The 27,726-nt window shown below is 35.8% G+C and overlaps 1 protein-coding gene across 3 annotated transcripts; it reads right to left on the reverse strand.

The window, feature by feature from the left end:
* Positions 1–463: 463 nt before the first annotated feature.
* Positions 464–27,426, reverse strand: LOC109185383. 3 transcript variants are annotated; one of them, XM_019335382.1, is made up of 35 exons: positions 27,191–27,426; positions 26,664–26,757; positions 25,936–26,030; positions 25,234–25,787; positions 24,902–25,121; positions 24,512–24,817; positions 23,994–24,138; positions 23,715–23,852; positions 23,182–23,263; positions 22,403–22,677; positions 22,216–22,329; positions 21,483–21,742; positions 19,014–19,262; positions 18,730–18,885; positions 18,349–18,486; positions 17,871–18,113; positions 17,266–17,393; positions 15,029–15,152; positions 14,076–14,237; positions 13,801–13,948; positions 13,519–13,619; positions 12,574–12,735; positions 12,124–12,171; positions 11,072–11,179; positions 8,391–8,465; positions 8,162–8,212; positions 7,555–7,698; positions 7,335–7,462; positions 5,047–5,134; positions 3,946–4,005; positions 3,629–3,878; positions 2,743–2,894; positions 2,557–2,627; positions 1,209–1,365; positions 464–917 (listed from the first exon to the last, which is right to left on the reverse strand). In XM_019335382.1, the coding sequence occupies exons 1-35, from the start codon at positions 27,341–27,343 to the stop codon at positions 753–755; spliced, it is 5,544 nt and encodes a 1,847-aa protein (XP_019190927.1). In that variant the 5' UTR covers positions 27,344–27,426; the 3' UTR covers positions 464–752. The 3 variants fall into 3 exon arrangements, with proteins under 3 accessions (XP_019190927.1, XP_019190926.1, XP_019190928.1); XM_019335381.1 differs by having other exon boundaries at positions 18,730–18,888; XM_019335383.1 differs by lacking the exons at positions 25,936–26,030; positions 26,664–26,757; positions 27,191–27,426 and having other exon boundaries at positions 18,730–18,888; positions 25,685–25,756.
* Positions 27,427–27,726: the final 300 nt, after the last annotated feature.

Here is a 27,726-nt window from a genome sequence, read left to right on the forward strand (position 1 = left end):
CCCACCGTAAAGCACTAAGGGCATCATTATATTACATTAAGTCAAATTCAAAACCCAAACCAATCAATTTTTTGCCACATCAAATGGGTAGTAAAAATATGAACCAAATATATATATATATATATATATATATATATATATATATATATATATATATATATATATATATATATATATATATATATATATATATATATATATATATTTATTTATTTATTTATTTATTTATTTATTTATTTATTTATTTAACCACTGGTAACAAACACATGGTGTAAAAGGAAATGGCATTTAGAATATGATACCTCATAACCTTAAAAATTAACTTGTATATTTGAAATCTCAATCTAGTCAAACATTGTCTTGAAATCAAAACTTGTGAATATCACAATAAATATTAGAACTATCCTCCAAAATAAAGTTCAACAAAAGGTTGATTCTAAAGTAATTGGGACTCAATAATGTAGCTATGAAATAAAACCACAAAGTCATCATATTGATATCTTGAGCAATCAGAAAAATAGAACTTTACCTAATCAATTTCATGACAAAACTTACATGATGAGCACCCACCCACCCTGCCCTACCCTCTCATACAAAGCACTGTATGTGGTGTATGTGTATGTATACTTCTGAAAAGAAAAATAAGAAAAGACAGTCCTATGTAATAGGAAACATGTCCCTCTTCTTTGTTCACACAAAAATGTGCTATCACAAATGTTCTACAACATGAACTACCCGAGGGGGCTCTTATGCTATTGGCATCTTTGCTGCCGACTATATTCCCAAAGTGCAATGGCACCACTAACATGAACATTGAGTGACCGAACAATTCCCAGCTGTGGTATCTCAATACAAGCGTCCAGTATATGGATAATATTCACCGGTATACCCTCTTTCTCTCGCCCAAGGACCAAGACCTGCACAAGTTAATGATGTTACAAATTGTTAAAACTCCAAAGAATACGTGTTTATAAGGTCATGGGTTAAACTAGCTAATTGATTGGATTCAGTCTTTTAGTGCTGTTTGGCCCATGTGCATTATAGCCAAATTGAGAGACCTTGGCCAAATCTTATAGATTATAACACAAACCATTGTCACCACAAGTATTATGAAGACATGCGACAATTATAACTGTGAACAGAACTTTTGAAACCATATATGCAAGAGCAGAAAAAATAAACATTGAAGGTTGACATAAATGGCATACCGTTTTTTTGGGAAAGACATACTGGTCGAGTGACATGCTGTTCGCAGTCTGCTCCAGACCCAAGATAGAGAAACCCTCTTGCTTCTTCTTTTCTAAGAAAGCTTTCATACTAATTACTGGTACTTCTAAAATGGGGACCCACTTCTCTGCGGTTACACTAGAACATAACAAATTGCACTAGTCAAATAGCAATATTCAGCAACAAAGGTGTAGTGACTGATGATAAACAAGCATGTGATGTGGAAACAATTAGTTACTCTGTAAGATATTTTCCTTTGTCATTTTATGTATGGGAAAAAAATTCATTTTGGCCCTGTTTGGTAAAATGGCTGTTAGCTGATAGCTGTCTGCTGTTAGCTGATTGTGTTAATTAGAAGGTATGAATAGTTGATAATATTAGCTGATTGTAGAAAAGTGTTTGGTAAATTAGCTGTTAACTGATAGCTGTTTGGTATAATTTCTTTTCTCAAAAAGCTAATTGAAAAAGTTGCTTGGAGTAGCTTTTTGAATTTTAGCCTTTTGGAGTTGTAAAAAGCTAATTAACCAAACATTTATATTGATATTTTAACTAAATCAAACAATTAATAGTGGTCAAATAAGCCAAAATTGGCCTATAGGCCAATTTTTTACCAAACAGGGCCTTTATCTGGAAACACCCTGATCAATTTTGCCAAAAGAAAACATTCATGTGTGGTGAGTGGGGTTTCTATAGAGCTAAGCAAAGAAGAATCCCGCATTGAAAAAATAAAAGAGAACATTGGGTTTATAAGGCCACTAGCTAATTGATTGGATTCAATCTTTTAGTGTAGTTTGGCCCATGTGCATTATAGCCCAATTGAGTGACCTCCCATTTAAGGGAGAGGATTCAAAATGTCCCAATTGTCCACCCGAAGGAGAGTGTTAGAGTCCCACAGAAAAAATAAGAGAAAAAAACATGAGTTTATAAGGTCATGGGTTAGACTAGCTAATTGATTAGATTCAATCTTTTAATATGGTTTTACCATGTGCATTATGCCCAATTGAGTAACCTTGGCCCAGTCTTATAAATAAGAGAGACCAAAACCAAGTGGCAATATAATGGCAAATTATTGTGTGAACCATAACAAAAAAGTATATTAGTACATTATTCGTGTACTGAATGTACATTATACAAAATAATGTATTTTCAATTCTCAAATAATGTACTTTCCCTGATATAATGTACATTTTAAATATACTTAAAGTACATTATTTGTGTACTGAATGTACATTATTTGGTAGTAAGGTCCACACAGCTGTGTGAACCATGGTCTACACAATAATGATTGATAAACCATGCTCTACAGATTAAAGGGCAGATTAATTAAACCTGATGAGTTGGAACTGCTTGTCTTTTAGTACATCTTTGTTTGCAATGGCTAGTCCACCTGCTCTAAATACCTGCAAAGAATCGATTACAGAAAAAGGGTTAGATTAATGCAGCTGTTGAACAAAGCTCACAGATAGAACCAAGTAAACACTTGCATGCCCACAAACACCAAAATCAAATCCACACCTCACATGTCCGTGTCAAGCCAGCAAGATTAGGTATTCGATCAATAAGTGATGCTACAAGTATAATATCTTGTCGACTTTTCTTGAGTTTCTCAAAAGCCACAGTTCTTAAATGTAGCACTTGACCAAGAATCTGATCTTCCTTTTCCATGTCTGTACAACACAAATAGAAGGGGAATACTGTTTAAGAAATATACTGTGTTCTGAACTATTAATACTAGAAATATGACTAATCTCCTAAACATTTTAAGTTCATCAATTCACTTAATTTAACAGGGAAACCAAATGCCATCGTGGATTGAGAGCAAACATTGTCAGCAATTTCTATCAAAGTAATCCCCTATTTCACTTGACATAGGTTCAATGGGATGTTCATGAGTGTACTTGACTATGAGATGAAAGATATCTATTCATCTAGATTTTCTTGAAGCTTTTGTGTCGTGTATAAATTATACATCTATACCATATCAAAGCACCAGTTTTTGCTCCAAACTTCTCTACACCTAAATTACCAATAAAGCTTTTGGACAAATAAGAACAGATTAATGTGTTTAAATTCTCACGGGGTATTTAGTTGTGATGTTAAATTTCTAAGGATACGACAAGTATGCCCAACATGTGTCTAAGTTCTATTAATTCTATATTCCTCTTCCTACATAAATCCTTAACAAAATATTCCAATCATACAAGTGAGTTTTTTTTTTTTTTTCTCATACTGAAGAAGTAGAAGCAAGCTTTAGTTTAATGAGTGGGAGTATGGGAAACATATTTTTGCTGCAAAGTGACAGTCTACATCGCAAAATCATACTGCTGTATAATGCAGAACGGTAAACCATAATTGCAATGCCAAATATGAAAACTTAGACCATTTCAAAATTCCCACATACCGTGCAGTGACTTCCATGATCCTTTGTCATCCAACGAAAAATTAGAAGTCAAACCTTGCATCTCAAGCTTGGAAAAAGTAACCTTCCGCTGAAAATCAAATGATATATCATTTGACAAAGAGGCTGGCTGTTTATCAGATAGAATCTCTGATATCTCATTGCACATAACATCCCCATCCATATGTAAACTTTCTTTCTTGATAGTCGCAGCATCCTTAGCCATTGAAGACCTAAGGTCCTCCCTAGTATCCTGTGACGAGGGTGATAAGTTACAAAACATTCATAAATTAGATAAAATAGTATTACTTGGCACTTACATTTAGGAAAGTAATTACACGATCCATAAGCGTCGCTGGTACACATTCAAATTCAAGATCCTTCCAAATGCAAATAAGGAAAAAGAAAAAAGTTTAGACTTTGATAATAAGAGGGAAAAATCTTAAATATATAGTGCAACAGTAAGCCTTAAATATATAACAGACGAAGGAACATAAAGGCATGATCTTGTCAAAGTACAGTTTGCAAGACACTAGAAGTGCAAAAATGTCTTCTTGCAAGAAACTGTTGAAATTGAGGATTGATAGGTTTGGCGGGTGGAGAATAACCACCACCCGCCAGTTAGGCGGAAGCAAAATATGTGAGAACCAAAGAACAAGAGAATAAAGAGAATATATTATAATGAAAGATTACAATAGATTGTCTCTCTGTATATATGTTCTATACTTCAATGGACCTCTATATATACTAAACTAGATACTAAATTAGTCTAGGAAACTACTAATAAGAATAGGAAACTAAGACAAGTTTCCTAATATTCAACAGAAACCATGCACATTTTTTCCAGAAATAAGTTTGTTCAATAACAGAAGCAATTACTAGGAACAAGAAAGTTTATCATGGCATAGTAAACTCATACACTCAATTTTGGCAGTGCGATTTCTCATCAAAGTTATCTCCTTAGTCCTCACACATTTCTTATATGCTTTATGTTAAGGTTTCCAAATAATATCACTTTCTTAATGATGAGACATATAATAGAATAAATGATAATATAATTCAAACTCAGTTACCTATGGAAGTTCTAGTGCTATAAAAAGGTCTTACTGCAACATATTATTTTCCTAATAGGTATCAGCTAAACAACTTTTAATTCTCTCCATGGTAGATTCTCCTTTTTCCTTGTTCAGTAAGAATAACATTGTTAGCAACCAAATGCCAATGTTTCTTGAATCTATATTCTATAATCTGCATATATAATTTTGTCAGCATCTTTTTTATGTTATGAAGCAGAAGCAGATTATAGATTCGTGACTCTTAGAAGCAGATGAAAGTGCCTGATGCCTGAACATTATTATGCCACCACCAACTGGGGGCAGGTATTTTAGCTGTCAACAAATTCCAAAGAGTATTTTGCAGACCTCAACTCGAGTGCTGAATATTCCGGCCGGCATAACAGCCTTCTGTGGATCAAAAGCATCAAGATATCCTTCCATTGATGCTCTTAACCTGTGACAGCAGGAGAAAATCGCCATTAGTGAAGATGGACACTATATTATCCATCGCAGAAACTTTCCAGACCCCTACACACATTGCTTCCTCTACTTTAATAATTGAATAAATGCAATTACACTGAAAAGTAGCAAACCAAAATTATAGTAACTCTGAAACTATTCCTTCATTTATAACTTCAGTACTTCACAAATTGTTCTTGTTACTTTTACCAATTGTTTACCTACACTTGACATCAAAAACTTTCATATAGCGGCAATTCCAGACGCATTCCTAGGCTTTCAATTTTAACACATTTCACCCCACATGTTTCTAAATTGTTCCAATCCTTCTATCCAATTTGGAACATGCAAGGGGACAATTTAGGCATATCAATGATTTGACCCTTTCCCCATTATTTTATTATGAGTTAATTCCACTTTTGATCCATTCAGAATGGTGGTAAATGACAGATTTAGTCATCGACTTCCAATTTTGAGGCATTTCACCTTATGAGTTCCTCGCCATAGTTCTCGATCTCCCCATGACCACAGGTTCTCATCATTTTTGGTGGCTATGGCTATCAGGAACATTTGCCAAATTCAAAATTTTGTTATTTCGATTACCATTTCCATTGGTCATGACAACCAGGAATGACGACCAAAGCCAATTTTTTAAATAAAAGACTGAATGGACTCTTTCCAGTGGTCATGGCCCTTGGAAACGATAGCCAAAGTATTTATACAAAATGCTTTGAGTATAGTTCCCAGTGGCTGTGGTGAGACCAAGAACCATGACAAGGAACTTGTTGTATGAAATGTGTCAAAATCACTAGAGCTAGAATTGCCAATATTCTCAAGAGACCAAAGTGCAAGTGTGCAACTAACTCATAATACAATTATGAAAGGGTCGCCAAGTTGGCTAAGGATATAAACTTGTAACCACAAGGTCACAAATTTGAATCCCAACCTCCTTGGTTTGAGCTAATTAGCTATGGGCAATCTAGGTTGGTTTACCTCCTTGTGGTCCTTTGCCGGCTAGGGTCACAAGACGGGGGAAATTGATTGAAATAGTCAAAAAATGTGAGGAGTGGACAACAATGGGCAACTTTTAAAACTTGGACAAAAGAAGGAAACGCAAGTCAGACATGTGTTTCCCATTTTCTCATCGCCGGAAATCTGTGATCCTGGACCGGGTTGTTAGCATTTTGAATGTACCCAGGTTGGAAATCTAGGCTTCGTTCTGTTCTTCTTCTCCGACGGAAAGTTTATTGCTGAGCATGGTTCATTCTGTTCTGAACTTCTGATGTTGCCAGAGTATGCTGGTGACTGGTTAAAAAGAAGAGCAATTGCAGGGATGAATTTACTTAAAAATAAATGTTGATGATTGAAATGTGAAGTAAATGTATTGTTTTTGTTGTGATGTGATGCTTGTAGTGCCGAATAGAAGTGGAGAAAACGAGTTTGCTAGTTTTGGAAGAACAGAACAAAGCTTTTAAAATTTCTGGCGCCGGGAGAAGAATAACAGAACAGAGCTTTTAATTATTTTTTTTTACAAATGCAAGTGACTTGCGTTTATCACTTTGTCGTATGCCGTACGCACACTTGCGTTTGTCCTATACAAGAATACATACGAGACACGCAAGTCGTACTTGCATTTCTAGTATTTGTACCGATAAACACAAGTACGACTTGCGTTTGTCGTATTTCGACGAAAAAAAAAAAAGAATTTCAAAAATTTGAGAAACTCAAGTGTGACTTGCGTTTTTTACCAAAAACTCAAGTCGCGAACGAGTTTTCCCTTCTTGTGTCCAAGTCTTAAAAGTTGCAATTTTTTTACCATTTCAGCCAATTTCCCCACAAGGCGGCACACCCTCAGGTAGTGACTGTGTGTTTCCCTCGTCACCCCAAAAATTATGAAAGGATCAAAAGTCAAAACTGCCTATGTTACCTTGAAAACCTTTCAGATAAATGTCCACCTAATATGTTCAAGGCTACCTAGTACCATCCCATTTCCATATCATGTTTCAGACAAGAGATCTGAAGGAGCCCTTTGGAGAAGTAAAAAGTATAGAAGAGTATTTAAGTTCAACATTAATATTAATAAAGAAATAAGACATAGAACCAGAAATCGATATAGTAGTGCCTGGAGTAGGAAGGTGCCAAGGAAATAATAGCAGGAAATAGTGTGAGAAAAGTTCTTTCAAAGTGCATCTTACCGTGCACAATCAGGATTGTCCATCAAGTACAATTTCAGATCCTCAAAGCATCTTATCTCTAAAGGCAGGGTTGTAGAGCAACTAGAATGTCTTGGCATCAACTTTTGAAGAACTTTATAGACTAATAACTGGAAAAGAAAAAGAAAAAAAAAAATTGTTTTCCCAATATTTATGTACTGTTATGCATCACCAGTGCCCTTGATCTTTCAAGAAGACTGACCTGGGTAAAACCACGTAATGTATGATGATGCGAGGTCAACAATGGAACTATAGGAGGAAGTAATTCACTCAGGCGCTCAGGTTGTGCAGCTCCAGTTGAATGCAGGATTATATTAGCAGCTATAAACACATAGGAAGATAAAGCCTGCAGGTTGCAATCCATAATTACTATATATATATATACATACACACACACACATGTATATATATATGATGACATTCAGGGGGAGGGTCAAGAACTCATAGACATTGTCTAGTTGCATGGAGTAGAAAATGGTACATGCCAAAAGATTCAAAGTAATTAGATCTGGAGAACAAACAGAGCCACATCATTTGAGATTAGTAACAATCTGATGTCAATACTTCTCCAAAAATGACACTCAAGAAGTTGAAGATGGAGCAAAGAGAGAATGTTTTGAAGTGTTGCTGTTACTATATCTTAATTCAAGGACATTTTTTTTGCATTATCTTTTCTTTTAAGCATAAAGTTAACATGAAGGAGCACAAATAAGGAGCAATTTAAAGTTTCAAGAAAGCTACCATGACGTCAAGAAAAAGTGGAGTTACATGTAAATTAACATAAAATAAATTGTCAAAATATGCCTCACCTGGGGTCGCATTTCAGAATCTCGGAAGATCGGAACTAATTCTTCCCCTACCTATTACAGTAACACGAGAACTGTCTCAGGAAGTGTACAACAACAATAGTATCAAGTCAATGATAAATTTAGTTATACACCACATAAATGATGATCCGGTCTAAATTAATTCTTTTAGCCAAGAAAAGAAAAAGAAAAAGAAAAAAGAGGAAAAAGAAGCAATTAGATAAATTCATACCAGTGATGGGAAGTTCAAGTATATATGAATTGCAAAAGTTTCCAGATACTGCCGAACTGAAGGCAAATTGTTTTTCTACAAAGAGAAGAAAATATATCCTCATAATCAGCAACTACAGAAATCAACAGGCATGAAAATTGCACTATCTTTAGAAACATCAGATAAATATTCATGGGTGCTCAAAGAGCCAGAGTTTAGTATTTTGGCAATTTGTACGCATCACATTCTATTATACCATATATATGGCTGAAAGCATTGCAAAAAGCGCTTCTTTTATTCTCCATATCTGGCTAAGGTGAGGTGACAAGTAGGGGTGGGCAAGGGCTGGGATCGACCCAACTCACCCGATCATAATTACCCCACCCAAAAAACTTCAGATTTAGATTTTTAGGCCTGAAAACCAAACCAAAATATAGGGAATGTGGGTCGGGTCGGGTCTGTCCTGAACCGGGTTCGCACTACTAATCCCAGAGTTTTGGTATGCCGGAACATTTTAATAGCCACGCATTTGTTATGTCCTTTAATAGACAATTAGTTGTCAATTATTAGAAGTTGACATTGGCAATTTATACTTTGGATATTACGTTCGGGTCTCGGGTCAGATCCAAAATAAAAATCCTTCACCTAAGATCCGAACAGATTTAAGCTATTTTCTCCATGGGTGAATTCAGGTTTAACCCGATTTTATCAAACATAATCTGAACTTTCAAAATTCGGGCCGACCCCAATTAAATTTTGGGTTCAACCCAAAATATGCCCACCCCCCTAGTGACAAGTCAGAAAGAGAACCTTTATAGAGGGATCAAGTTATTCAGATTCAAGAACCAAAAAATTTGAAGAAGACAAATTATTAAAATAACTGTTGAATATTAGGAAAGTTGTCTTAGTTTCCTATTCTTATTAGTAGTTTCCTAAACTAATTTAGTATCTAGTTTAGTATATATAAAGGTCCATTGAAGTATAGAACATATATACAGAGAGACAATCTATTGTAATCTTTCACTATAATATATTCTCTTTATTCTCTTGTTCTTTGGTTCTCACATATTTTGCTTCCGCCTAACTGGCGGGTGGTGGTTATTCTCCACCCGCCAGACCTATCAATCCCTCAATTTCAACATGGTAGGCTATTTTTCTTCCAATATTTCCGGCAGCACTTATTTTCCGGCGAACCAGTGAATGTTTTCTCCTGTTCCGACGTGTCTTGTGGTTGTTCTCCAAATCTTACACCACAGGACCTCTCGGATCATCGTCGCAAGCCTACGCCTCGAATCTCGTCACCATCCGCCGCCGCACGCGCTGTCACGCGCCACCATCACTGACGGACTGCTTTAGTTTTTCAGGTCAGATCTCCTCTTCTCCAGTGATTTTGTGATCTCACCTCCTACACCAATGGATTCCTCTCCCTCTTGCGACCTTATCTGGAAAATTTCATCGCTTTCCTCCACCGCCGTCGTCCTCACGCGCCACCGCCGCCTTCACGCGCCGGCGACCTTCCTCACGCGCCGGCCCGTGAGTTTGCCTCCGGCGAGCTTTTTCAGATTGTTGTTTTGCCCTTCTTTCGACTTGTTGGTGAAATTTGAAGGCTTCTTTGGGTTTGTTGCCGAACTTTCCCATGGTGTTTGTGTTTTGGTATAACCGTGTTTGTTTCTTTATCTCCGGTATGCCTTATCCCATGGATGTTCAGTTTCAGCACTACTATAAAGGCCTTAGATTATTTCCCATGTTTCAAGTAAGGGGGAGTGTGACTATCAACAATCGGTGTGCTATCCTTTACTATCATTTGCTATTTTATCTACTATGGGCTCTACTGCGTCCTTTGCTATTCTTTGCTCCCTTTTTGCTTCTACCGCTCTCTTGTGTTATCGGGAGGTTGTTCATGTTTAACTCTATCCTTGGTGTGTTCATCTTCATTCCCGAGGTTCATGTTCAATTCCGTCCTCGGTGTGTTTATTCCCAAGGGTCCTTGGTGTCTTCGTCTTTATTCCCAAGGATTCTGTTCAGCTCCGTTCTTGGTGCCTTCGTCTTCATTCCCAAGGAAGGGTCAGACATAGCGCAATCTCTTTTGAAGTCATCCATCCTAAAGTGCTTATGTTGCTGTGATGGTGTTCGTGTTTTCCCTTGGTGCCTCCATTCCCAAGGATGTTCGTGACAAGCTTTGCCCCTGGCGTGTTCATTCCCAAGGGTTGCATTGTCCCTCCAAAGCCATCTCGCATTGTTATCCTCTAGTTGCATTTAGTTTTCATTTGTAATTTTGAGTGAGGTAGAGTGCTTATTTTAATCCAAGCTTGGAACTTCAAGATGTTCCAGCTTGAGGGGGAGTGTTGAATATTAGGAAAGTTGTCTTAGTTTCCTAGACTAATTTAGTATCTAGTTTAGTATATATAGAGGTCCATTGAAGTATAGAACATATATACCGAGAGACAATCTATTGTAATCTTTCACTATAATATATTCTCTTTATTCTCTTGTTCTTTGGTTCTCACATATTTTGCTTCCGCCTAACTAGCGGGTGATGGTTATTCTTCACCCGCCAGACCTATCAATCCCTCAATTTCAACAATAACAAATCTTTTTCTCTTTCTTCCTCTCAGTTTCTCATGTAACAAGAGTCAAGTCACTCACTCACATACAAATTGGGAAGTTAAATTAACAATAGAAAGCAAAGAAAATTATCTTACACAGAGACATGTATGAAGGCTATGGGTAACTCTCTGGACAATATCCTGATCAACAAATCGTGACAAAATGCATATCATCTGCCATGCACGGACTTTGCGCCTATGGATCTGACAAGACAAACAAGTGGTAGAGCAGGTCATATTTTTTTTCAAAGATATAGCCAAATAGAAAAGTGGCACTTCGTAAATAACAAAACAATTTACTAGTTAAATCATCTGCACAATCATTTAAACATAATGAAAGTTAAATCTATATACTCCATTATTAAAGAATTTATTTTAAGGATCTGAGGGTAATACTAATTGATTCATTCTTTTGGCAAAAGGTTTTCCTTCATGGGAATTCCATGGCTGCAAATAAACAACACTATTTAAGAGAAAGACATGTTTCTGAAGAAATGTACAAAACCCAGAACAAGTAGCAAAATTGTGGAAATATTCCCTAGACCATTTGTAATTATTTGGTTGAGTGCTATATTTAGGTAATTGAGAAATTTATGGCTAAAATGATTTTAGGACTCTGCACTTTATATTCCCTTTATTTTTGAAGATTAGTTTCCTTTTTTATTTCCTGGAAGATAAATACATGTAGAGCAGAATGAAAAAGAACCAAGCCAGTATTCCAAATTCTCTGTTTTCAAAAATCACAAGTAATCTATATCTAAGATGCAGAGAGAATGAACAATGAAATAATAAATAATTTTCCTCTCTAACCATTTAAGTTTAGTTTATCTGAAGCACATAATACAAAATAGCATTTAGTTCAGATTGATCTCATAACTCAATATGGTATCAGAGCAAAATGAGGTCCTTGCTATGAATCTTACTTACTCCCTATCATCATAATATTTCCATTAATTTGGAGCACATAAAAAACAATCTATTTCGAAGGTTGCTTAGGGTGATAAATAAAAATAATAGATGTCTTCCCTCTTTAACATCTTAAGATTTTAGCTCAGGACTTCAGGTGGAGTAACAATTCAAGAAAAGTATCATTCTTCATCAGTTTCATTTCATCATAGCATGAAGGGTGATAAAATAGTGTAACTTACAGCACTGTACTTCTTATACAACTCCTTAGATAGATCCTTGTCAGTAAGCTGCATTAACATGTAATCATTAGTCCACCATGGTGTGCAGAACTAAAAACTCAATAATCAAAATATAATATTTAATAGAAAAGTTATAAGTTAACAAACCCTACTCCTGGACAAAAATAAAATATATTAAAATTAAACAAATGCACCAAACCAAGAAAAACAAAATTGGATGTGAATGTCTGAGTGTGTGTGCATGTCCATGCGTGTATTAATAACAAAACAATGATTTACTTAGTTGAGTATTCAGAGGCCAATTATGAACAAAGAAGCCGTGATAGACCAATAGGAAAATGAATCTAGTATAAAAGACTAAGGAAATCAAATATAGATTGATTTTGTTGCTAAGATTGTTGTCTGGGGACTAGGCAAGAATTTAAGAGCAGATTCAGAAGAATCCAATACCACAGAATTAATAAGTTCCAGCAAGAACATTTTGCCAGATGCAAGGGCAGCAATTCCATCATTGCTTTCTCTGGTCAATCCTGCCATACAGGCAATATCTGCAAGTCTATGGAACAAAACAGCAACGGATACACGTGCATACAACTCTGTGTTGATAAATTCCTGGTATAAAGCCAAGATAAGAAATGTTCGATTAGAGACATTTACAAAGGAAGTGCATACACTAATAGTAACAGTATCTCTATAGATTAAAAAATAAAATACTCTATCCAAATATGTCAATGTATAGATGAACTTCAAAGCGCTTAGAAACCATATGAAGAAAAGAAATGCATAAAGGCATGTGAGAAGCCTATGAAAGTTCTGGTGCCCTTTATGTACTAGAAATGCTAAAGATAGAAGTATTAATATTCACTGCAAATGAAGCAATACCAATGTATATACATCTCATAAGAATAGCGGCAAAGTACCTTTCTGGGATGGTTATCAATCAGGTCAGGTGCCAAGAAATACAATCACTCTAATGTAGAGGCCAAGAAACTAAATGCTACTTGTTTTCATTTATTCATGAAAATAATATGATTATTTTTTGTAGACTTCAGTTCATTGTACTACTATTTCCAATTGGAAATTTTTACTATAATATCAGACTTTTATTTCCAAAGACTAGCTAATAGTTTTCATATTTTTATGCAAACTCTTTCTAGTCAATTACTTTCACACTTATATACACTTATGCTTAGACTTTTCTGTAATTAGCCTTTAGTTATATTGGTTGGTTCTCTGAAATGCCTATGTTTCATGTGTATAGCAAACAATGGTCATTAATTAAATGGACAGTTGAACTAACGAAGCAAGGAAACATGTTTTCTGTTCCTCTGTGAAAAGCTCTGCAGGGATGGAACAGAAGTATCTAGAACAATTAAAGAAAGTAGGATAACTTACTTCAGTCAGTTCAGGGTCAGGGCTTTTAGCCAGCACAGCTACTTCACATTTTGCCTCTTGATTTTCAGACAATTCAGCTTCAAAATCCTCATCGAATGCAACTAAAGCAGGATGAATTCAAACATAGCACAACAAAGAAGTATTTAACACAAGTGGTTGGCTGTTTATGTAATGAAGCTGTAAAATAATAAAGCTATGACAAAAAAAATATTTTTTTTTAAGTAAACAATGAAACCTTGTAATAACTGCCATTTAAGTTAATAATGCTATCATAAGCCATACCAGAACCATAAAGCGTTAACAACTGTAACTCTTTTATGTAGTACTTTATAATACTGGGATTTGCAAGCCAAAGCCCAGTTAAATGTAATGCAGCTAAGCGAATAGTGCGTGGACTTTTAGTGCCTTCTTCAAGAATTTTCTCCACAAACTGCATAAAGATAACGAATAAGGATTCTTTTCCAATACTGTAGCTCCTAGAATGAGTAATTTATCAAGAAGGAATCACTAAGAGCACTCCCTATGAAGGGCAAATTTAGACAGGGACAGCAACCTACCCATTTCAAAGGCCCAGGTGCACCATCCAACTCATGCATGCTCTCATCACTAAACATAGAATACTGCAATACAGAAGACAAAAGTGCAGCAATCGGAGCAACTCTCCTTTTGTTGCAGCTCACATGTAAGATCCAAGAAGAGTGCACCAACCTCCACATCATCTGCATACAGCCATAGACATTAGAATTAATTGACAAATCCAATGTAATGCTGCCCTCTCGTAGAGAATCTAAGTCATAGAGATTGAGATTATGTGTTTATGATGTTTATGTTCCTCTGACTTTTTTGTATTATATTAAAGAAGATTTTCTTCGTAACCCTCAAAAACATGAAGGGAAAAGTGCAGTTTGTCACTAAATTATGACTGAATAGAGATTTTAGTCCCTAGTTATACTTATAATCTTATATATCATGAGCAGGTATAGCCCCTTGATTTTTAACCATGTTCCAGTTTGGTCCTCCAACATTATAGTTTTAGCCCTAAGTTATGGCTTAATAGCAATCTGCCAATCTTAGTCCCAAATTGTCCAGCATGGGAAGACCATTACCACAATGTGGATTTAAACGTAGGGGGCTAGGGGCTGTTTATGCTCGCAAGAATGCAAGATGAACTATGGCTAAAATTTCTATACAACAACTTAGGGACTAAGATTGCACTTTCCAAAAAAAAAAAGGGTGGAAGGATATCATAATAAAGACACAAGGAAACTGAACAGTTGTCTAATCTTTTTAAAAAGGGAAAAAAATTGACTACTTGCCTTCTAACAATAGTAAAATCATAATGAATGTGGAATCTAAATTGTATATAAAACAATCCTCCGTACAACACTAATTTTTAGACTCATTAAAATGACAACACTGCTACCTTGACAATGACTTCCAGAACACAAATTACATAGCATGAAATGCATGGCTTTGAAAACCCCATGGAAATTTTAAATATTGAGCATACCTTAGTACTTATGCCAGCACAAGAAGAAACCATTAATCCCCTCTGTCCTGAGACAAAAAGCTCCAATAGCAATCTGACTGATCTTAGCATGGGCAAAACAGAGGCCTCACTACCATTCTCAAGGCTGCAAATTCATTTAGAATGGTAAGTAGAACTTATCTCTGCTCTTCAGTAGCAGTAGCTACAACTCAAAATACAACTAGGATGATCAGATAAAAATATAGATGGACAAAAAGATGGTGGACTGCAGTTACTCTTCTCCAAATTTTGTGTGTTGTTGTGGGTGGGGGGTGGGGGGGGGGGGGGTGTTTTAACACTGCAATTGCTGATGGTGTGGGGTTTGGCAGGACTTGGATGCGTGCTTATCGATCTACTCTAATAAAAATAAATTGATATATATATATATATATAGAATTAGGTTCTGGTGTGGTTGTGCGGTTAAATATGAGCCATTGATCTTGCTTAAATCAACATCCAAGATTACCAAAATTTTAAAAAAAAAAAAAAAAAACGCGGTGGTAATTTGGTAATTTTTGAATCTATGTCAAATTTAAGATGCGTGGGTTTTGTGCTTAAGGTGCGTGGAATTTGTGCTTAAGGTGCGTGGGTTGTGTGCTTAATGTGAGTAGTTGTTGAAACTTAAGGTGCGTGGGTTTTGTGCTTAAGGTCCATGGATTCTGTGCTTAAGGTGCGTAAGTTTTGTGCTTAATGTGAGCAGTTGAAACTTAAAGTGCGTGGTTTTTCTTCTTAAGGTGCATTGTTTTCCTTCTTAAGGTGCGTGATTTGTATGCTTAAGGTGCGTCAGTTGTGTGAAACTTAAGGTGAACCATTTTAAAACCTTAGGTGCGTGCCTGCGTGGTTTGTGTTCTTAAGGTGCTTTGTTGTGTGCTTAAGGTGCGCGGTTTGTGTATTTAAGGTGAGTGGTTTGTGTTCTTAAGATGCTTTGTTTCTGTGCTTAAGGTGTGTGGGTTGCATGTGTACTTAAGGTGCGCCATGTTAATGCTTAAGGTACGTCAACCGCACAACCGCACAGGAAGCATCACCCGCACGTGAACCCTTATATATATATATATATATATATATATATATATATATATATATATATATAGGAGATCAAGTGTGGATTGCTCTTCCCGTGCAAACGTGTGGACTTGCACTTGTAGAGTTCCTGATGTGCACTTTTAGGGCTTTAAGTTTCAAAAAAACAACCAAGCATTCAAATTATGCACAAATAGAGTTTCTCACTAATCATGCACAACAGACATTCTAAAATGCACAACAAAACCCGAAATAAATAAAATATAAAAAATGTGGAAAACAGTCTAAAAGTGCACACAAGAACTCTAAAAGTGCAAGTCCGCACAAAAAGAGGAGTCCACACCAAATCCAAATTCTATATATATATATATATATATAGTTGCACTCGGGTGCGAACGGCTCGCCCAGGCGCGAAATAGGAATGGATTTTGTTCGTCCACGTGTCCAGATCTAATGGATGAGAAACACTGATTTTTTTAAAAAACGCGGTGGCATTTTCGTAAATAATTGAACATCAAAGTGCAAGTAAAATGTATTACAAGTGCATGTAAAATGTATTATAGGTGCAAGTAAAAATTTACACTGAGCATCAATACTTAGTTGCACTTATAGTTCTAAGTAGTTGCACCTATAGTTCTAAGTAGTTGCACACATAGGTATAAGTAGTTGCATCTAGGTGTATGAATGTTTGCGAGTGGTTTTCAGGAGTATTACTACCCGCTGAACTCAGATCAATGAATATTAACAAGACAAAATTACATGCACTTATAGGTGAAAGTAGGTGCACACATAGTTATAAGTAGTTGCACCAATAGTTATAAATAGTTGCACATATAGTTATAAGCACACCCAGGTGCATGAATGGTTGCGGAAAGTGAATGCTAACAAGGCAAAATTACATGCACTTATAGGTGAAAATAGGTGCACTTATAAGAGATTTTACTTGCACTTCGATGTTCAATTATTTACGAAAATGCCACCGCGTTTTTTTTTAAGTTATTATATCTGGACACGTGTCACGCGCTGATTCGTTCGCATTTCCTTCCTGGACACTTATTCGCACCTGAGTGCGTCCTTATATATATATATATATATATATATATATAGACACATTCATAGCACATTTATTTCAAGAGAGGATCTTCATAATCATTTGTTGTGGAACTAATCTAGAAATAGCAAAATCATAAATCCCTTACTTGTCAACAAGATCATTGAAAGCCTGTCTCAATATGTCATTGGAGAAGTAAAAGTTATCATTTCCCAGTCGAACTCCATTCTGGAAAGCAAATTTAGGAATTGACAGCAAAGCTTCAAGGCATATCCACTGAAATGATGAGAAGAAACCACTCAGTTACTTATTGGAAACAACTGTAAGTCAATTGGTGCAAGAGATGATCAAATTAACTACAAAGAATGAGCATTAAGAACGTCTATCCCTTTTTACTTCACAACAGTCAAACAAGGCAGATGCCTCAGGCCTTTTCTCATCACAAGATTCACATTACCTAGATCACCAAACAGTCTAATCAAATGCCTAAAGATAACTTTCCTTCCCAAACCACAAAAAGAGGTGATTTAGATCTCCCTATAATTATTTCCAAGCATTCGTGTTTATGTTCATGTCCATTTCAAACTATGTAATCAGCAGGTGCATGTCAAACAAGTACATGATCACTTGGCAAAAATGTTCCATTGCTTTATGTTTTTTTTTTTTTTAAAGTCTGTTCCATTGCTTATGTAGTATGTACCAAGTACAGACAAAAAGCACCAATAAAAACCAAGTACAGACAAAATCATTCACCTTACAATGCAACAAAACTGCTCGCCGTGATCGGACTAACGTTCCAGCACCAATTAAACTATTGATGTTCTGAAGGAAAGTACTAAAAAAGGAATCCAATATCAGCCTATCATCCGCTTCTGATGGAGATAAACCATCATTTTGTTTGACAAGATCCAGAGATACAAGAGAGAACATAGGTGCCATTTCTTTCAAAGCATTGCCCACTGCTTCATATGCTGCTAGAGAGATTTCTGCTTCAATCTATTAAAGAAAATCCAGTCAATCAACAGAGATAAATTAGTTATATCAAAGAAAGAAAAGTCCAAGATGAAAGGTAATTTAAAATTTAAAAAAAAATTAAAAAGAAGAAGAAGAAGATCATCTGGCACAACCACAAAAGTCAAAACCTGTTTTAACTTAGGAACAAGATGATATGCATTGCATATGTTAAAACAGAGAAAAATTGAGCAACTACTATATCTAATGTCAGAAATACCTCTGAATTAGAGGACGAGGATGTAATAACCTTCCAGCAGGCATTCCAGAGGTAGGTTATGGCAAAGTCAATTGAAGCATCCTTTCTGAATTGAATACACCACTTTGAGATGGATGCTACAGATTTTATGGCTGTTATCTGTGTATCAAAGTTCGTAAATGACTTTAATAACTTGTAATTCAATAAATGATCAAATTCTAGCCTTGAAGAGAATGAAACTTTATATGAAGTATTTAATGAGAATAACATATTCAATCAAAATATTGTAGCAAAAGTGCCATGTGTGGCATTCTTCTGATAGAAACATAGCAGGTTATCACTTCTGTTCCAAGGCAGGGAATTGAAAAGATCAAAGTTTTGGAGTACATAAAAGGATCATACAGCTTGCAATACAGAACTGGCAGTAGAAGATGGCAACCGACGCTGACTTGGACCTCCCAGCCTTCCTTTGATGGAACCAGGAAGAACACTGTCGTCTATTATGCTTCTGGAGTCAAAGATGTAACATGACAATCTGGCAAATGAGACCAGTGAATCCTGCTTGAAGACAACCTTTTACTTTAGAGAGCTATATTCTCCATTCTAATAAGCTTCATTTTAGAGAACTTTTAAAATATGGTTGACAGAATAGCACATAAGAGTTTGGAAAAGAATCATCTTCATACCAGTAATGAACAAAATGAATTGGTAAACTTCTCAAAAATACGAGAATCCTTTGCCGGAGGAATGTCAACTGCTTTACCCGGAGAGTCGAGGCCCATTTTCAATCTTCCACTTGTAAAACACTCAACTACTCTATCTTCAATTAGTTGTAGTTCATATACCAAGCTCAAAATAAGGATGAGATATTTCACAGGAATCCACTCCAAAAGGGTTTTCTCTTTGCAGATATCAGCACCATGCTCTTGAATAAACTGAACAAAATGGTTTCCCTGGTATTAGGAACCCATAGAACAGATGAAAGGCAAAAACAATGACAAGAAAGTAAGCTGGAAGTATATACATCAAAGCTGTACCTAATAAAACATAAATAAAGTAGTACCTATTCATCAATCAAGATTAGTGGGTTATGCTAGAGAGAGATAGAGACAACATCTCAGCTTAAACCGTTCTTCCTAAAACCCCTTTAATAATAGTCTGAAATATTCACAGTGAATTGTTGGATGATATAAGTTTTTATTTTCCGATTGAGAAAACAGTGTAGATATCTTGATTGCTTTTAGGAATTATGGTGAACCGGCAGGCAGCAGGTGCCATGAGCCAACCCACCAATGAGGCAAAAGCAACAAGAGAATAAGCCAAGGATAAGAGAATAATATGATATGTATTCCAATAGAATTGAATGTAGTGAGATGACACAGAAACTAGAAACCCTTCCATCTCTAGGATTACTGAACTAATAGGAAAGTAATGTAATCAAGTAAATTCTGAATACTTCTAAGATCACTAACTTGAGTGTTCACAACCATCCTAATCTCAATTTAAGAACACTCTTAACTATTCTAACACTCCCTCTCAAGTTGAAGCATGTGAAATATGCCAAAATTTTCCTTGAAAAAAGACAATCTTGCACCCAACTTTCAAACAATCATCAACAAGATCTCCAATAAACTTGTGCCAAATTATAATCTCGAAGCCTCAGAATTTAATTGTTCTTGCTGGAAAAAGATATTGCATTTGGAACTTGAGCAAATAAGGCTACTTGCCCATCTGCAAAAGGTGAATTTATTTTTTTCAACAGGAAAAAGAGAGAACCAAACAAGACTTGTTTTAGAATGCAGTTATTTTATGAGAAGAAGCATCTTGAAGAAGAAATAACCAGATAAGACTTCTTTAGAATTATGGTAGCTTTGTAAAATGATATGAAGGGAAAAAAAAATAAAAAAAACAGACAGACAAATAAACAAACAAACAAACAAGACTCTTTTGCCAAAATATTGATGGTAAACTAACAAGAATCAAATGCACGAACTCTCTTAAGAGCTCATACAAATCTGATTAGGATTTTGGAACATGGGTACCAAAAATTATCTTGAACGTTGGAAATAACACAAAAATTTCAGGAAAACACTCTGGGTACTGTTCATGAGTACAAAACCTCCCTGAAAATCAGTCAAAAATAAGATGTGGAAAAGTGGTTCTGATACCATGTTAGAAATTGTGAAATGGCAGTCCAACAGGTAACAAGAACCAGCATTCACTGGCAAGGCCAAAGCAAGAAGAAAATAAACCAATCAGAAAAATGGTATATGTACTCCAATAGAATTGAGTATATTGACTCATTGAGCTGTATGAAGAACTATACAATATTGAGGGATGTTTATACTAAATTAGAGGGCACATGATAGGTGTTGAAATTGAGGATTTGAAAGGTCCGGTGGGTGGCAAATAGCCACCATCCGCCAGTTAGGCAGAAGCAAAGTATGCAATAAAGTGAGAAACCAAGAATCCTTCCATCTAAAAGGATTCCTAAACCACTAGGAAATTAAAGAAATCAAATAAATTCATTTCACTTCTAAGATTCATATTCCTAACCTAAGATTTGGTAACCATCTTAATCTCAATTTAGGAACACTGTTAACTATTCTAACAGAACAATTATAGCAGTCTAAACATAAGGTTAATACAAGACAAGCAAATCAATAACCTCTCTTTTCTTAAAACACTGCCCCATCTTATTAGTGTGCAAATACAAAGAGAAATAAGCCACGTTGCAAAAAGAAAAATGATAAAAAGGAAATATATAGTTAAATACTTCACACATATAGGAAGTTAATATAAAATGAAGAAACTAATGAGGGGTAAGTCCTACGTACCACAAAAAGAATTATCTAAAAAACAATAAATTGATTACAGAAACAGTTTTCTAATCCGTTTATAATTAGTGGGAATATCATTAATATTTCCATTACCTGATACTACTCCCTCTACTCCAGGAAAAAAAAAATGGATAATTTAGTAAACAAGTAGGTTTATTGGCAGCACAAGACAACGTAGTTTGAAACATGTCCTTCAACACTATATGACTATATATAGAAAAAATAAAAAATTAAAAATTAAAAGAAGCATCATAGAGAAATACATATTATCAAGTAGGCAAAGAGGCAATTCTAATGAAGCCAAAAGATGCAAACCATGAATATGGGATCCAAGTCTTGTTCCCCCTTAATTACAAGAAAAAGCACCCTCGCCCATCTTTTTGCTTCAGATTCCCAAGCATCCAAGTCTTCATCATCATATGTAATGAAGCTATGCAGCATACTATGGCAGCTTATGAACTTTGGTGGGAAACAAATTAGAGTCCGCAAAAGTTGAAGATTTGTATCGCTGGAGTTAGAAGAAAAATGCATTTGGAAACTCTGTAGCCACTTCTGCACTTTTAATCTCAATGAACCTAGAAAGTGGATAAGCAAAAGAGAGCCTTAGTGTTCCATTTTGATTTCTCTTTTTTCTTTTCAAGGTGGGAGGGAGGTTGGTTGAAGGTTACTGTATACAATATAGTAGATGGGTATCATCACTAATAGATTAAGCTTTTAGTTAAGGTGGAACACATAATTCAACATGGTAGCAAGTGTAGGCAAAGGTCCAAGGTTTAAATCCCACATGCCACCTATCATCAAAATATTGTCATGTGGTTAGCCCATCAAAAGAAAATCTGACATACACATGAGGCGATTTGTTGAGGATATCAAAATTAGTAAAAGGGTAACCATTATCCTCGCTGATAGCCTGATAGCCTAAACTTTTAATCAAGGTGAAACATATCAGTCAATAGAAAGGAAGACTATTACCAATAGAACTACAGGTAGAAATTGTGACACAGATATCTGAAGTATGGAAGAAGTGACAAAAAAAATTTCCTTATACCTCCACTATCAGTAAGTTCTCGTGGCAAGCTTGCAACAAAAAGCAGTAGGGTTTCAAGAGGCACATCATGTGGAGCCATCACAGACACAGCAGCATCAAGAATTTCCTCACAAACTGCAAGGAATGGAAGGATGACCACAACCAATATTGCATAACATAAACACAGTGAAAAAAACTAATGTGAAACCTTGATGCCGGTAAGTGGGATTGAAATGTTGTCTACTGCTTTCAATGACAAATCTGAAAACATCCAGTAAGTCTGCTTTGTCTATAGAGCTTTCTTGGGCAAATCTGGCTTCTGTAACACCTGCTGATACACCATTCTCTTGATCATTATCAGAAATGCTATGTTTCTGATCTCCAGAAGCAGCAGAAGAAATACACTTCACAAAGCACATTAGTCCAGCTCGTCCAAAAGATTGAGTTTTAGCAACAGATGCCAAACTTATAAGGAAAGCAACCCTGTATGAAACAAAAACCTTTTGATTATTAGAGGGGAGGAAAAAGGCTCTCCGTTCCATTCTTAGCCTATGAAAGACTATGGACATGTGTGCTTTCATAAATTAAGGGAGTGTGATTTTAATTAGGGGAAATGCATGTTTGGTCCTTTGATTATTCGCATCTGGTTGTTTTTGGTCCCCCATTGCAAATGTCATTGAAAAAAAAAATTTCTTGAGAAGCAACAAACAACTAAGTGAACATCAAGCAAACTCCAAAATCCAAATGCCCAGTTACGGAAGTTGCATCAATAACTAAAGTACTTAAACCAAATTTTAACAGATTTGTGAGTTTCTTCCACAGATATGTACTTGGGGTCATGTTACGGTAAAAAAGCTTTATGAGGTAAGCAACTCCGGTCCGTGTGGTGGGCCCATGATATACTCCTAGTCTCAAAAGGTGGACACTCATTCAGGGCATTCTTAATAAAGAAAATGGAGCATCAGTTATCACAGTATGATTGTGCACCTTTGATCCAAATAGCTAGTATATACACAAAGAAACTTGGCAGCAGCTTCAATTGTCCATGTAGAATAGACTCCTTTTACACCTAAAAGTACACATGCATTAAGTCAAGAAAGGTGACTATAGCAAAGGGAATAAAAGGAACTTTCTTCTGGCACCTTTCCAACAAGAACTAACAAATAAACACAGCTAAAAAGAACGCAATTAACCCCTAATCCAGAACAAGTGAGTAAGAGAGAGAGAAACAAAAAATGCAATATAATAAAATAATTAGTCTTGACAGCATTCCACATAGTATAGACTGCATTCTTAATTACTACCAACATCAAAAAAAAATATTTCTTTCAAGAAAGTCACCAGCTCAAGATAATACTCTACTTTTAGACTTTTTCCAGTTGCTTCAACAAAAGGTTAATATCAAATTTCTTAAAACCAACAAAGGCAATAGCATGATCCATCACAGGCTTTCGTTTTTACCAATATACCCACTTTTATTAAAGGGAGCATGTGGCTGTTTAGGGATAAAGAAAACAAACCAAAATCTTTGTGGTGCACAGGGTCGTTCAATCCTTCCATAAGGGGCCCAAAAATGAAATTCTGGGAGATCAATTCTGCACAACATTTATATTTTCTCCACTCAATACCCAGAAATGACTGCATAATCAGGCACCTTACTGCAACATAAAAAGATCACTTTAATATAAAAATTATAAGTCCACATGTAACGTGTCAAATATGTTAAAGTTAAAGGTTCACAAGTAACACCAAGTAATATAAAGCAAAGCCAAAAATGTTAAATTTAAAGGTTCCTGCACCTTGAGGGTTATCATGGCAAAAGCCACGCTCCCACAGTACAACCAACCAGTCAAAGGTTTCCTCTAAAGTGTCCATACACATATGATGGGGTTCACCATTCAATACACTTTCTGGAGATGGAGAATAATGGAGCAGCAAGGTCATCTGTAGAAGCAACCAAACAGTAAATATACAAGTGTTAATTGGTACATGATGAATTTATAAACAAACTCAACATCCAAGGAAGCAGAAACTAGAAACTGCAAGAATCAAAAGCACAAAGTGTAGGGATATGATCATTAAATTCCTATATTTCTTAAAATTAGTGGAACGAGTGTTTCAAATATCAACACACAAGGCAAAGTACTAGAAATTGCCTAACATTACTAGAGTATACTCTGTAGTGGATTGCAATAAATCCCATGAAATGCCCATTTAAGCACATTTGATTTTTTTTTCTTTTTTCTTAAAACTACAGCATATTATTCACAAGCTCGTGAAGGTACCAACACATGCAATAATGTTAATTATGTCAAACCTGGTGATTCCATGCTGCTTCAACCAAGTGAGTACCATACTCTTCAAGCATTTCATACAAAAGAAAGAATGCCTCCCATTTCTGTGTACTGCTAGAAGAATCAACAATAGAATTGCAGATTCTACCAACCCCCAGGGACTTGGCTTCATTCTCCGCCCACCGCTCTCTCTTTGTCAATCCATGAGGGACTGAATTTCTTTCATCCAGAACATCAACACTAGAGTGAAATTGGTTTTCCACACTTAAACTTATTGTTCGTTTCAGTGTATGTAGTGATTGCTTCCTCACAAAGCTCTCCTTATTGACCTAAGAAGTTCAAGACAAGTGAGATAGCATACAGAAGCATTATTGCCTATGGTATATCACCAATTAATAGACTGTAATTTATACCAAGCCCTTTTTAATTTCATCCCAGAATTCCTTCTGAGCTCTCAAATCAAACATTGTTTCCTTGCCATTGAGAGATGCATCTTCTGGCCCATGACTCCCACGAGCAATAGAGAAGAAAGACAAATACAAAGAAAGTGTTGAATATGCATCCCTTCTCTCCAGAGGCCCCAAAGAGAACAGAGCCTTGCAACTCTTCCATAGGTCCGCAAGAATATGGTTCCTGGGAAACCACCAATAAGTCATTTATTGAATAAATGAACAGTTTATAACATGAAAATACATCATATTAGGGTCAATACTTCACACAACAAATATAGGCAACAGAATTCTACCGAGAAAGCACATATTTTTGCCCATTAATTGAGACTTCAAAAGCAGAATGACAATCAAATGCTTGGAATATGGAAGGGAGAAGAAAGCTAATTGCAGAAGACCGATGTTCCAAACTTTGCAAAAGCATTTCAATTGTCAGATTGAAAAGATCCCAAACCAAATTTGCAGCAAACATTTTCGCACAGTCCCTGTCTGCCACATTCAATTTAGAAGTTGGTCCTACTGATTGTAAGGTTCCAAGTACCAGTTCCAACATCAGGGTCAACATGTAACAGGATGTAGGCAATTGAAAATAGTTGGATTCAGATAGGAAGGTGTTGTTATTCATCTCAGCATTTCTTAGCTTGAAGGAAGCATCTTGTGTAGATTGCAGACCAGGGTCCTGGCCACCTAAATTGTCAATATGAACATTCCATTTATAAACCGACAACTCTTTACTTTGAAGCATACCCATTGATAGTCCAATTGATCTTAACAAAAAGGGCACAATGGTCGATCCAACAATTTCCCAGCTGTTTGTTTCAATAACAACACCAAAAAACAAACCTGCAACCTATACATCATATGCAGGAGAACACAACATTAGTAAAAACTAAAAAGTGATGAATAACGTGAGTAAACACTAAACAGAGTTCATACATTTTATATCTATAGCTGTTTACCTGGTATAATAAGCATGTGAAACTACCCGATACACATACCTTATTTAATAGCACACGGTCATATGACTGTACCAACTTCATCAATGGGATAAAAATTTCCCAAATAAACAACTGCATGGAATTAACATCAGACCCTGCATCAAAACACCTTTAAACTATCAGATCAATATCATCATACTAGGTCAGAATGAAACAAAAATCAGACATCGGTATTTAATGAATTGCAAGAGATATGATCATCAGTTAATGTTATTATGTATTTCAGACCAGTTCAAAATAATTTTGAAATATTAAATGTAACAAAAGGACAGCATCATCAAATATTAAGAAGCCATTAAGGGCACAGCATCATCTGTAGGTTTGTGTAATTTTTGAACATTAAAGGTGGTTCCAATAATCATCAACAAACTGAAAAGAAACAAGATAGTCAGCCCTCAATAGATATCATAAATAGCATGCATTCACCCATGATTCCATGGGCACAAATTATGAACATTTGATAAATGACCAACAGCGCATGGTGAGTGGCAGATAGATACAGAGCCAAAAGTTCAAAAACATGAAAATTAATATGAAATACTGTAACATAGTTCAACTTGTATGCAAACCAAAATGAAGCTTTTGCTATTAAGAATAGATATGCAACAAAAAGTCTAGAATAAATCAAAACAGAAAGAAGATAGAAATGTTAGTCTAGTCCAAAAGAGAAGTCAAAAACAAAACTCAAAGTTTGCACAACCAAAACAGGATTCAGAAACAAAACTCACCAGGTTTCTTCAAAATATGACATAATGCACCAACATATGATTCAATAAAATTACGCTGTTCAAGTTCCAAGTTCTGCCCTGCCTGTAATTTTTCCTACAAAAACAAGATCCATATTGGACTCCACTTAATCATTAAAATCAAAAGTATATCAGTGCCCAACTGTTCAAAATATCAGCTTCCAATTGATCAAACAAAATAACTAGAGCTGCACATGACTTAATTCGTTATCATACTGGGCAATACCCATTTTTAAGGACTAGTCTAGCCAAACTAATGCCAATTTTCAAATGAGGCTTAGCTAAATGCAAAGCTAAGAAAACAAGACTTCTTGGTTTCTCATAAAAGCAGTGTAATTGTCGATTGATTACTATTTGCAACCTGTTTAACGATACTCGTGTGCTCTTCTCTAGCTAAAACGAAAAAAACCAATGCAGATTTTTATTTATTTTTAATTACCAGAGGTAAAAATTCCTTAATCATCTCTTTTTTTCCAAGCAGAGCAAAGCGGGATATATAAAGGTGGTACCTTGGCAATGCTGGGAAACTCTTCAAGAAGAGTAGAAAAAATTGAGAATGGAGATGAAGCTGTGGAAGCCAATATACAATCCAGCATCGCCGGAATAGCTTCCGGAGGGACCAGCCGGAAACTGGTCAATAATGAAGCAATCATTGGGTCCATCAATAGATTGGCCTTGTAGAGGGAAGAGGGAAGAAGGAAGATGACCTCTTACGTTCGTGAAAATTTCAAATAGAAGCGCATAGTACGAGTGATAAACCCTACCCGGGGTTTTTCGTGGGGCGCTGACTGGACGGGGTTTTGTAATGACTTACTTACGTTGCCATAATTACATGTTGTGTTTTTGTTTTTTTTTTTTTTTTTTTTGATAAAAAAGGGTATTTCATTCATTAATTCAAATCAACCAGAGGTACATTAGAAAGGAAAAGAGGAGGGATGGAAGTACATTCCAAACTATTGTAATGTTGTTGTTTGTGCCCATTGGCCTATAGCTCCTAACCGGTGAATTTCAGGATTGAATCAACAATCAACAATAAGGAGTAATA

This window comes from Ipomoea nil, unplaced genomic scaffold (assembly GCF_001879475.1).
Source record: "Ipomoea nil cultivar Tokyo-kokei standard unplaced genomic scaffold, Asagao_1.1 scaffold1317, whole genome shotgun sequence".
NCBI lineage: Eukaryota > Viridiplantae > Streptophyta > Magnoliopsida > Solanales > Convolvulaceae > Ipomoea > Ipomoea nil.

Coding starts and splice junctions, on each gene's coding strand:
- LOC109185383 (XM_019335381.1), bottom strand. CDS start 27,343: ATGGACCCAATGATTGCTTCATTATTGACCAGTTTCCGGCTGGTCCCT. Junction 26,031..26,663: donor TCATATTTTGAAGAAACCTG/GTGAGTTTTGTT, acceptor GTTTTGATGCAG/GGTCTGATGTTAATTCCATG. Junction 17,394..17,870: donor CAGTTTTGTTGCATTGTAAG/GTGAATGATTTT, acceptor TCATCATTTCAG/TGGATATGCCTTGAAGCTTT.